Consider the following 12,349-nt stretch of genomic DNA (forward strand, 5'->3'; position numbering starts at 1 on the left):
AGGGAGTATAATGTGTGTAGAATATACAAAGTATCTTCTACTATTTGTCATTGTAACATGCATAATGAAATCAAGGCACCCTTGTTCGTTATAGCAATAAATGAGTAAAAGAGGTTAGAAAAGTACTTGAGAGTTCCCACACAGCTACACATCCACCGTTGAAATGTGAAGCGTAGAATGCCCTTTGGGGATGGCGGTCAGATGGAGTATGTAGGATGGAAAGGCATGGGATGGGATTGGATGAAAATAAAGTGTAGTGGTGGTGGGGTGAAGAGGGCGGCTTGGGTTAAGAGGCTGACTTGGGTGGGGTTGGAGGTGATAGAAGATGGATGAGGGACAGAGAAAAAAGTAAAGGTGATGAATTGGTATGTACAAGAGGCCAAGGGCTGAGTGGTCAGACGGTGGTAGTAGGGCTAACAGTGAGGAATGGGTAAAGCTTATATCCAGTATATTGGGGTGCATTGTTGTGTGTGTGTGTGTGTGTGTCTGTGTCTGTGTGTGTGTGTGTGTCTGTGTCTGTGTCTGTGTGTGTGTGTCTGTGAGTGTGTTTGTGTGTGGTGTGTGTGTGTGTGTGTGTGTGTGTGTGCGTGTGCGCGTACTTGTCTGTGTGTGTGTGTGTGTGTGTGTGTGTGTGTGTGTGTGTGTGTGTGTGTGTGTGTGTGTGTGTGTGTGCGTGCGCGCGCGCGCATACACGTGTATGTGTGCGTGTGTGTGTGTGTAGTGTGTGTGTGTGTGTGCGCGCGCGCACACATGTGTGTGCATGAGCAGTATGTTGACATGGGGGTGGATGTGGACACACTTAAAAATGATGTTCCTTTTCAGCTCTCCTGCTCAACTGCATTTGCAGATGAGACATTTTGTCAAACAGACTTCAGAGATGTGTTTTGATTAAAACATTTGTTCTGTAATTTCTCATCCATTTCTTCTCTAAACCAGTGGTCTGGCATATTGACTTTTTTCAGCTCTTCAAATATTCTCCCACACCCTTTCACTATCCTATTCACACAGTTTAGCCATAGTGAGACAGTCATTGTCTTACTTCGTAATTAACTAAATTCCATTAACATCCCTGTATTTTCTACTTAGATTACTTAAAGTACTTAAATTAATTAATGTCTTCTTTATAGTAGAGTACAACCTGCATGATGACTGGACAGAGTGAAGTGCTATATGTTTCTCTGTTCCGAGAAATGTCCAGCACAATATTACACTATAAATAATACAAAAACACCAAATAAAAAGTAAAACAAAATCAGAAAATCAGTATGGGCTACCTGCTACCAGGTTTCCAGAACCAGGAAATGTAATTCGTTCTTAAACATTTTTGTCGTCATCGGAAATGCTTTGACTTTGAGCTGACACCCCCTGTGGCAATTGAAAAAGTGCCATTTATATTCTCATTACTTTGACTCTATTATAATGTTCCGTGGTGTCAAAGCTGACATTTACACAAGATGAATGCAGGACATTTTCTTTTCTTTTTCTTGAGGGGGCTTTTATTCTGACTTGCCTGGGTCCATTTCCTATGTTTTTTAGACCAGAGAAGATCACAAAAGTGACAAGAAATCCAATTACGCCATGTGTTGTCATATTCTAGACAACATATTTCAGCGAGAGAGAGAGAGAGAGTCAGAGACAGAGAGACAGAGACAGAGACAGAGAGAGACAGACAGAAAGGTGTATGTGTGTGGGTGAGAGGAAACATTCAATCACAACAGGGGTATAACCTGCTGGTTCAGTCATGATTGCATGATTGCAGTCTCTCGCTGCTGGCATGAGATTCACTAATGCGGTTATAATAATTGCCACCATTTTCAACAACAGATGCATTGTCAGTGTTGGTGTCGCCAATGCAGCTCATTCCATTGATTGGTCCCTTATTGAACCGCCTGTCACCACTTATCGCCAGTGAGCCGCTTCATCAACAGGTTCCATCCATCGGTGAACGCATTTAGCATGTTGCATCAGCAGAAGAGGATGTTGATGGGCATATCATAGTCTGGATGCTTAGAAAAATAGATGAACATATGGAGCTGGTTCCTTTCTGCCGTGTGTTTTTCTACAAAAAACAGGGTCTTGACTTTGACCTCGTCTGTTCTGTGATCTGTGCTCCATGCTCTGGCTATTAGCCAGGCTGTGCCCTCCTATAGCGCATTCAGGCCGACTGAGAACCGTGCTGGAGCCCGTTTCCGCACCTAATTGCGAACCGGCCGTCGTGTTCATGCCACAGATATTTGCATTCGCGAACTAGAAAGTTGGTTGGCAATGCGAACCGCAACATACTTCGTTTTTCTCCATGAACCATGATGACGTTGTGGCCATCAGCAGGTTGATCCTGATAACACAGTCACATGCACAATAGGTTCAGAGCCCGGTATAAACACGGGCAGTTTGGAGATACGCATTTTAGTGTCGAACGTAACTGGTGCGGGCACCGGTGTTCTGTCGAGATGTGTTGCCTCGTCGAGATGAGCGACCGGTCGCCCTATTCGATAGTGGTGTTCTATCGATTTGCGATGCCTCATCTAAATGAGCGACCTTGATTTTCCGCGGAAGGCGTTTCAATCGGTCCACGTAGGACTGTTTTAATAACCATTACTTTGTTTAGGCCTATTTCGTGCGGAGTTTAGAACGTGCGGCTGCTGACCACTAAAAACCGTGAGCCTCTCGTTTGAGCAACTTAAGAAACGTACCATAGCCTATGAAAGAGACTGAGTTGAGTTTGCGCAAATACTGGAGAAAGTGTTTGGGATCAGGGCCTGGCTACGGGTTGTTTAATGTAGTCATTTGCTGTTGGTTTGGATTCAATGCGACGTGGGCTCGCAAGGCAAATTGTCACATGAAATCATGTGCTATGGGGATAAACAAGCGCGGTGTAGCCTAGAGATTCGCAGATCGCAGATAGCAGATGTGGCTTTGTTTTGGCAGATGTCTGTCTTTTAATGACCGGAATCATAATTTCATAACATCCCCACGCCAGTGCATTTCTTACCATGTTCAGGCATTTTACAATGCAGTCGATGCAAATTCTTGAGTGAAAAGGGTGGAGGGAGCATTTTGACAGCTCAATTAGAGGTGGCGATTTTTTCTACATAAATAGTCTACATAATAATTTTCTACATAAATAGTCTTTTCTGATCGATGTTACAATGTTCGAGGCTGAGTGTGTGAGCGATTACGGTTAGGCAACAAAGTAGCAAATGTACGAGGCCACGCTATTTCGCAGATTTTCCAATGATCTGCTGGATGATCCACGCTATTTCCCGTTTTCCCCCCAGGGGATATATCGTAACTTTCAGTCCATGACAGTCGGTGGACAGGCTATAGGCTACCTAGACTATGGATGATTGGTGGTAACCTCAGGATGACATAGGCTACAGTTTGAGTCACTAAAGTTGACAGTCTCAGGGGATCCTGTATCGTAACTTGCGGTCTCACAATTCGATGGGCAATCACCCGCGAAAACCACCGCGAGGGTGTGCGCATGCGTGCGCATGCTCAGTAGCCTAGAGCAGTGTTTCCCAACCTTTTTTGTCTCACGTACCCCCTAAGCCTCTTAGTTGTACCATGAGTACCCCCCAATTCATGTTCTATATCGCTTTCTCTGTCCTGATGTGACTGCTCCATTCATTTGTTATAATAATAACATCTTTCCAAGTACCCCCTGCAGTGTGCTCGCGTACCCCTAGTGGTACACGTACCCCTGGTTGGGAAACACTGGCCTAGAGAATCTCGACGGGTCGCTCATATAGACAGGACACCGGCTCCGGCCCCGTTCTGGCCGACCTGAAAGCCCTCCTAGTGATGCAACACTTTCAGCGTTGCATCTAGTCACGTCAAGAGCAATGCAAGTACTTTCTGAGTTCCCGCAAATACGGGCACTCCTTCCGCTTTGTCGATAAGCACACAACCATAAGCAAACCAAGGGAGTCAGGTCAACCATGCCATTTGAGAAACGTTAACTGTTATGGTCTTGGTCAGACCAAGTTTCGAAGAGATTTGAACGTCGATGATAATCAGGCTACTGGCTATAGCTTCTCACTATCCTTGTTGGATTTTCCTAGCCTCCTAATATTGTTGGTCAGTTTGTCTCGAATCAGGTTTTTGAAATCTACATCATGTAACTGAGGCCTAACCTTCTGAGTGAAAAGGTCACTTCTTTGAACTACCTGCTGTCTGGCTACAGCTGGCAAATGATCCTTTACCTATTAATTCAGAGATCTATCATCCTAACGGTGTTAATGTATGTTTCTATATGGATAATTTAGATACATAATCACCATCACTGTGGAAATTATTATGAAAGTCACGTTTTATGTAAAATGTAATCAGGTTCTGGGAGATGTGTGTTGATCCACCTTCTATGGCTTCATGTGGAGAAGCATTTCAAAAGGACTGCAAAACATCTGCCACTTTACAGTGGCTGGGCTATCTCAAAGGTCAGGAGAAATGGGAAATCTTGTTTGTCTTGTTTTTGCTGTTAACACGGCACAGCGCTGCTGTTCAAAAAAGAAAACAGTTTGCCAGTAATCACAAAGGACCCTGTTGGCTCGGATGAATTGATTTTTCCATATCTCTCTGTGTAAAATAAATGACTATGCTTTAAGGGCAAAGACTATTGCAAAGGCAATTTAAATGAGGAACAAGATGAGATGGTGAGTGACAGGCGGCCTCTTGGTTGTTGCTTTAACCCCTTTGCGCAGAGCCTATTTTATAACCTTACTGACACCAAAATTGTAATGACCAAGTCTTCATGTGTCACGTAAGCCTCTCTGTAATGTCATAGCAGTGTTGTTTTGATGCCATTGAGTCTTTTTTAGGAATGAGTGAATGGGCTTGTCGACGGGCCCACCAAACACAAAGAGGCTACGGAAAATTTATGGAGAAGAAGCTGATGAAATGAAATCATTTCTTCTTGTCTTGTGTGCCTCTCAGGGAGTGCTCTGCTGTTCTTAATCTCAGCAATCTGCAAGAACTAAACTAACGGGAGGAAGAGTAATTACCACAGCGTTAATGAAAAGGGCGGGGCCTATTTAATAATGGAGAGGAAAGAAGAAGGGCTAAAAAAACTTTCCACACATTAAACGCTGTCGTTAGTCTTCTTATCTTCAGACTTTGTGTTGACTCTTGTGTCTGTAGATGAAAATATATTTTTCCCAACGGGGAGTCATTATAAGTAGCAAGTCATGTCTCATGTCATCAAGTCCTATTGCTGTAAACTGCAGTCCTGCTCTCTAAATAAGCCATTGTTGAAGTGTACTATTTAGTTAAATGTATAGTCAAATTCACTACCTCATTTTTTTTGCATAGCTTGATGTCTTGGCTATGCGTATTTAGTGATATTTCCATCCCCAATGTGTAGTACCACTATGAGCTATTCATTATGAGCAGGGCTCTAAATGAACACTAGCCAACCAACCAAATGCTGGTAAAATGTCAGTTTGGTTGGCAGAGCACTTAATAGCCACTTTGACCCATAAGGGAGTGAGTGTCTGGCTTGTAAGATTAAAATCTAGCCATTTTGGCTGTTGTGGGGGGGGGAGTTAATTTAGAGCACTGATTATGAGTATGGGCTGTGTTGTTGGTTGGTATCTAATGTGCTCTGTTCCCTCTAAGACTGAAGCAGTTCTGATACTGACAGAAAGCCTCTATTTTTGATCCAAAAAGAACAAGGTATTATTTGATCAGAATCTGTATGGCGACAGCGCTTAAAAAAAAAAGAAAGAAGCAAAAGCCAATGCAGATCAGTCCAGTCTGACTTCCAAAGAGGGTGGGGGCGTGTGTTGTTTTAACTAACTCTACCAAAGCTATACAAATGGACAGGGCTGTCAATCAGTGGATGCCCAGTCCTTTTGTGCTTGTTGTATCTTAAGATCCCTCCTTTTTATTAGGAGGCCGGGCTGCTATGTTTCATCAGATTAGCCTGGCGAAAGCCAATAACTTTTATAGCCACTGCAACCAGAGATTCTTTAAGTATAGAGATATGCCATTGTAATAGGTTGCTATGGGCACCTAATATGACCAGGTTCCGGTCTGCCTAAAGGGGGTGTCATAATACTCCTAGCATTGAATAGAACAGTCCTTAAGTCTGCCTAATAGAACCAGGAAACAATGGGCCAATGGAACCTCTCTCTCTCTACTCTCTCTGACTGCAACAGTCTTTTATTCTTCACTTACCACTGTGCATCACCGCCATGGCTCACTACTCCCCCACACACACTACCCCACCACCACCACCACCACCACCAAACAAATAACCATGTCTATGAATATGAATGAGCTTGTGAAATTGATTGCTCAAGATGCAGTGCGCTGCCTGCTTCGTTAGAGCTTTATGTTTTGATCACAGCGGTTCTAAATGGGTGGTCATAAAAACGGCTACAGTGGGACAGGCTCATGTGTGTCATTTGAAATGTAGTAGATGGGCTGTCTTGTACACTCGCTGATCTGTATGCAGAGAGAGAGAGAGAGAGAGAGAGAGAGAGAGAGAGAGAGAGAGAGAAGAGAGAAGGGAGAGAAAGAGATTACATTACTGCACTGAACACGCAAGCTGTGGCAGAAGTGAATGAAAGTCTTGGATCTTTGTTGTCAACATGGGAGTACTCTTGATTGTGTCACATCCTTTCTGAAAGTCGTTCCCATGGAGCTTTGTCACATGACGTCATATGCCTTTGATTCCACGCTTTCGAAACAGGTATAAGTAGCAGCCGGTGGCATAGACATAAACTTAAAGGTACATGCCACTGCTTTCTATGGAAGCAAGTAATTGTTTATATCTGCTAGTTTCGGTTTCACATAATTGTGAAAAAGGGTAATCATTACCAAGTCAACCACCAAGACCCACCCAAGGATTTCGCCCATAGAGACCCACAGGCTAGCAGGGACCCAGAGTTGTATGAAGCAGAAGTATTGTAGTATTGTAGTGTTACGGATGTCATTACCAGTGGTTAGATATGAAATAGTTGCTGCTATGTACTACACACCATGCTACTGGTGTTGTAATTACATTCTTCTACTTCTACGTTGTACAACTCTGCTCCTACCTTCTTCCATCCAGTAACAGAGTCTGGTTCTTGTTCCTCTCTCCCTCCTCCTCCTACTCCTCCTCGTCCAGGTTCACTGAGTTCCTGGAGCCCTTTGAGCGAGTGATCCAGCCTGAGGAGATGTGGCTGTACAAGAACCCTCTGGTGGAGTCCGACCACATCCCTAAGAGGGTGATGTTTGTAAGTATACTGTGTGTTGTTCCTACTGTGAAGCATCCTCTGTTGACTTTTGTGTGTGTGTGTGTGTGTGTGTGTGTTTGTGTGTGTGTGTGTGTGTGTGTGTGTGTGTGTGTGTGTGTGTGTGTGTGTGTGTGTGTGTGTGTGTGTGTGTGTGTGTGTGTGTGTGTGTGTGTGTGTGTGTGTGTGGCAAAACTATGCAACCTATAACTATGCATGGTGTCAGCTCGATCTTCCTCCATCCCATGGATACGGTTCGGACTGGTTCTAATCCATTCTGGCAGGTGCTGATCAAACTGGTTTGAACTGGTTCTGACGGGTTCTATCCACACTGCCTGAAACTGGATTAAAGCGTTTTTGACCAAACCGGTTTAAACCAGTCGCAGATTAGCATCCAGTTGAATATGGAAAAATTTTAAGCAGTCTTAAAATCGACAGGTGACCAATCATTTTCAGTTCAGGGGTGGTAGGAAAGCTTGGGGTGGTATGCCTATATGGTTTTTTATCTTATTTCAAGAAATATGCATGCTGTCTATTACGGTCACAAACCCCATTGTTATCGGATAACATTTCATTAGGCTGCAGTTCTATACCGCAAGGGACCTCAAACCAGTCTACCGGAGAAGGTTTCAGCATTCCATGACCTGTAATAAAACATTTATTATCCAACCAGTATGCCCAGGAAAGAAAAAGACATTTTGCAGCGCAGAATAAAAAATACTGTCATTTTACTGTTAATTTTGATAAATTGCACTTGTTCACCGAATATATTAGTGCCTTGATGCCTCTTGCAGTAAAGCTTTTAAAAAAATATGAGGCTCTGTCTACAATTTAAAAAGAACTTTATAAAGTTTATACTTTATAAAGCATACTGTTACATCTCTGCAGTCATTTTCATGTCCTTTAGGCCACAGACATGCGTGCTGTGTGCTTTAAATTACACATGCAACTGCGTGCGACCGAGTGCACATACTTCTTCCAGGACGACCGGAGCACTTGGCACAACACTGGAGGTATCATCTAGGGGACAGATAGCCAATGGGGATCTCATTAATGTTTTCCACCATTGTTTGACTCTACTGCGACCTCATCGTGGAAATTCGGAAGATCGCCCCTCTCGGTTTTGTCAATATTGCACGTGCGCACGCGTCTTGTGTCAGGGGTTCTCCCACGTGCAATATTGACATAAGATACACATTGCAACGTGTTCATGCAAGAAATGTTCCCACGCATGCGTATCCTGCAGCAAGCCTGTCCAGGGCCTTACCCTTTCCAGCAGAGTATAGTTTATAGGAGATACACTGGGCCATAAATCTGACCTGGTTCTGTCCTCTAATTACAAGACTGTCTAGTTTTGAATCTGTGTAGCGAGTCATTGGGATGAGCCTATAGTATCGTAACTTTGCTTATCGTGCGAGTCCAAAATCTTATGTTAGCCTATAGTCTGGCTTGCCAGGCTACTTCAGTATAGCAACTCTTAAGGGATAGATGCACACGATCTTTCAGAGATGTGTGTGAGATGTGTTTGGAGATCCTTCACCGTGCATCTTTTCTTGTACAGCAGAGCGGAGAGTGAAGGATAAGTGTTTATCAATAGTTATTACAAAGTACCTGATCAATCTCTCTTGAAAATATTTTACAGTTTGTGTCCCTGGGGACAGACAGGAGACCTGTATATTTTTCACCCACGGACATGTTCACCGGAGTGTTGAAAATGCGTTAAACTTAATCAAATTCAAGCGATCGATACAGAGATTTGCAAAGAGGATTAAAACAACCTCTCTACCTCTTCCTCTCTCTCTCTCTCTCTCTCTCTCTCTCTCTCTCTCTCTCTCTCTCTCTCTCTCTCTCTCTCTCTCTCTCTCTCTGAATGGAAAGGCAGGCTGCCAAGATGTACCACGTGTGTGCATTATCATCCATATCTCTCATTAGTTAGAGGTCCATTGCAGTTAAACTTATCAGAGACCAGGGTTTAATATTCTGACTAATTTTAGCCAGTTTTAGTGACTTACTATCGACAAAAATGGCCCTTTCTCTTCACCGCCTTTGAAAAGGGGAACGGCTTCTCAGGGCCGGTTCTGGCTTATTTGGTGCGAGTTTGAGTTATGGCGCCCCCCCTCTCCCCCCCCACCTTACCTTTGAAAGAAAAAAAAAACCTCTTTCTTATACCTTACAGAACACAAGAGTAATATCCGTAGTAAGCTTAACTAAATAGCATCAAGAACAATAACCGTTTTGCATCAAATGGATTTCTGGTTCTTTTTGACAGGCGACCAACACATCAGATTGAGTCGCATGAAAGTAGCTTCACTGTGTGGTGTGTTGGATGTGATGGTGGTGGGGCCCCCAACCCCAGATGAGAGGGAGGTTATCAATGTGTTTGAATTGTAATATGAAATTGAAATGCCAGGAGAGTGATACAGTAGGCCTACATTTGCATGTAAAATGCATGTGTAGACAATAGGCCTACCAAGGAGGTCTGCATTGATAGCCTATCTACACTACCTACAGCATCACAAAGCACAAAGCATAACAATTTTAATAAGCTACACATTTGTGCTGTCTATGATTCCGAACCAATTTAATTTCTGGACTGGAAATAGTGGTGCATTTGTGAGTAGGAGAATGAGAAGGGGGCTATCTAGGCCTATGTGTTTGAACTGGAGGGACAGGGTGAGAGAGGGAGAAGAGCTGTCAATATACAAAATATCTGCAATACTACATCACTCAGCATGAAAACATGCTGTGCATGGTTCTGTTACATGATTCATATAGGCTATCATTCTGGTCTGGAAACAATGTTTTTTTAAGCTTACAACAAGCAGGTAATTCATGTGGATGGAAGGAGATATGGCAGCTAAAATTGTTTTAAACATTGCACCAGTCTTACTTTACATTGCTTGTCAACCTAAGCAAGTATTATGATATCAGGTGGGTGTTAGTGAGTAGTGAGTAGGCTACTAACAGCTACTTTACTGGATTTCATTGCTTGGCATACTTGGCTAATGTTAGCATGCTAACTAGCGATTTCTCAGATCAAAAACAAAGCTCTTTTTCTCTCTAATTCCAAATAGTAACCTCATAACTATTAGGCTTTCCATAATCACAAACGGTTGCTGATTAAATCACATACTTCCAAAACACCCTCTGCAACTCCTGCATCATGCAATGACTGGTTTAATGAGAACATAACAATTCTCTATCCAGCAGAGAACTGGGGGTCAGCCCAATGTTCCCACGGCCCATTGGTCCCACAGCCCATTGGTCCCACATTGCTAAGACTTTTGCGTTTTTTCAAAATTAGGCCCAATGGTCCCACAGCCCATTGGTCCCACAGCCCATTGGTCCCACATCACTAAGATTTTTAAATTTAATTTTAGGTCCGTTGGTCCCACAGTCCATTGGTCCCACAGTCCATTGGTCCCACATCACAAACACTTCAATGGGCTGTGGGACCAAGGGACCCACTAGTTTGACGCCCTCTCGGTACTTCACATGGTAATCAAACATTTCAAACAAGCAATTTAAGGTTAGGTTTAGGGTTAAGGTTAGGGTTAGGTTTAAGGTAAGGGTTAGGGTTAGGTTTAGGGTTAAGGTTAGGGTTTAGGTTTAGGTTAGGTTTAGGGTCGTATGACGTAAGCGGTAAGTACCGAAAGGGCGTCGAATTAGTGAGTCCCGTGGGACCAATGGGCCTAAAAATTCAAATAAAAAAGCAATGTGGGACCAATGGGCTGTGGGACCAATGGACTGTGGGACCAATGGGCTGTGGGACCAATGGGCCTAAATAATGAAAAAAAGTCTTAGTGATGTGGGACCAATGGGCTGTGGGACCAATGGGTTGTGGGACCAATGGGCTGTGGGACCAGTGGGCCGTGGGACCAATGGGCTGTGGGACCAATGGGGCGTGGGAACATTGGTACGCTCCCGAGAACTGCTGCTTGCGCTTGCCCTCTCTGTCTCTCGAGTGAGTCTCCAAATTCAAAATAGATCGCACGCTGTCACTCGTCCCGCCCCTTTCTTAGAACTGTCTGTTTATTGGTTCACAGACTTCCCAGAGACAGTTGGAAGCGATATTACTATTGGCTGAGGGGCGTTTTGCCGTGAGGAGCGCTTTCGCCACGCTTTGTTGATTGCGACTTCATGAAAAAAAACTTCATATTGCAAAAATACGCATCGGAGAGCGCCATTTCGGCGCTCCTTCTTCACATCACGCTCTAGGCGACCGCCTAGCCGGCCTATGCTTAAAACCGGCCCTGCGGCTTCTACTTTCCTGACAGAAAAGGACATTCGGTGGCCTTAGTTGTTAAATGAGCTCAGAAAGTGTCGGGGGGAGGGGGAGGGAGCCGTTAGCCATATATCTTAACACACAGTTAAACTATTGAGGCAGTCACCTTGAGACAGGAGGCCGTGTCCATAGAGGCTGGATACATCCCCTGGACCATAAGGTAGTGATGATGGGTTTTCCTTTTTCAGAGCGGCCCCATAAAAAGCAGAGGAAAGGTGCCAGAGCCGGGTGGAAATGACCAAGCAGTAAAATACAGTACAGTCGGGAGCCATGTGTTATATACTGTGCTCAGTTTATTCCATGGTCATGTGTCTGTCTGCTCTGGGCTAAAGGGTAATGATATGTCTTCAAATATACAGTTTGGAAATGATTGCCATTTGATGAAGAATGTTGATATTTGATGCCAATAAATGTGATCTGTCAGTTAATATCAAGCATAGTTGATGAAGTAAGTTAATACAGTACTGAGGATTATAAGGCCTATTAAATGTTTCACTTGGGTAAGACTTTGTAATGATCCACTTTAATGACAGGGAAGCAAAATTGTTACTGTCACATCAAGTATTAATGGCTTGATTTGCCTACGTTTTATTGGATTTTGAAAGAGATAAATAGCCTACTGTTATCCTAAAAAACTTTTGAGAGCGTACCCCACAAACAGGAACAAAACATAAGTCAGCGATATAAATCAAACCATTTTAGGTGTAGTGTACCGCTGTGGATAAGCACTATTATTAGCTATATACTAGAGCGAGGGTAGCCATCAATCGTTAGTCCCGATCACGTTTTTGAACAAAGCTTCTAATAATAATGGTATTTTTTTTTAAAAACATGTAAACATAAA

At 43.5% G+C, this 12,349-nt stretch overlaps 1 protein-coding gene across 1 annotated transcript in view; it reads left to right on the forward strand.

The window, feature by feature from the left end:
* plpp4 (phospholipid phosphatase 4) overlaps positions 1 to 12,349 on the forward strand; it is a 69,506-nt gene that overhangs the window by 30,089 nt on the left and 27,068 nt on the right. The window contains exon 2 of the mRNA XM_063191180.1: positions 7,115 to 7,223. Coding sequence (XP_063047250.1) covers positions 7,115 to 7,223 — 109 coding nt within the window. The remainder of the gene's footprint in view (positions 1 to 7,114; positions 7,224 to 12,349) is intronic.

The sequence above is a fragment of the Engraulis encrasicolus genome, chromosome 24 (assembly GCF_034702125.1).
Source record: "Engraulis encrasicolus isolate BLACKSEA-1 chromosome 24, IST_EnEncr_1.0, whole genome shotgun sequence".
Taxonomy (NCBI): domain Eukaryota; kingdom Metazoa; phylum Chordata; class Actinopteri; order Clupeiformes; family Engraulidae; genus Engraulis; species Engraulis encrasicolus.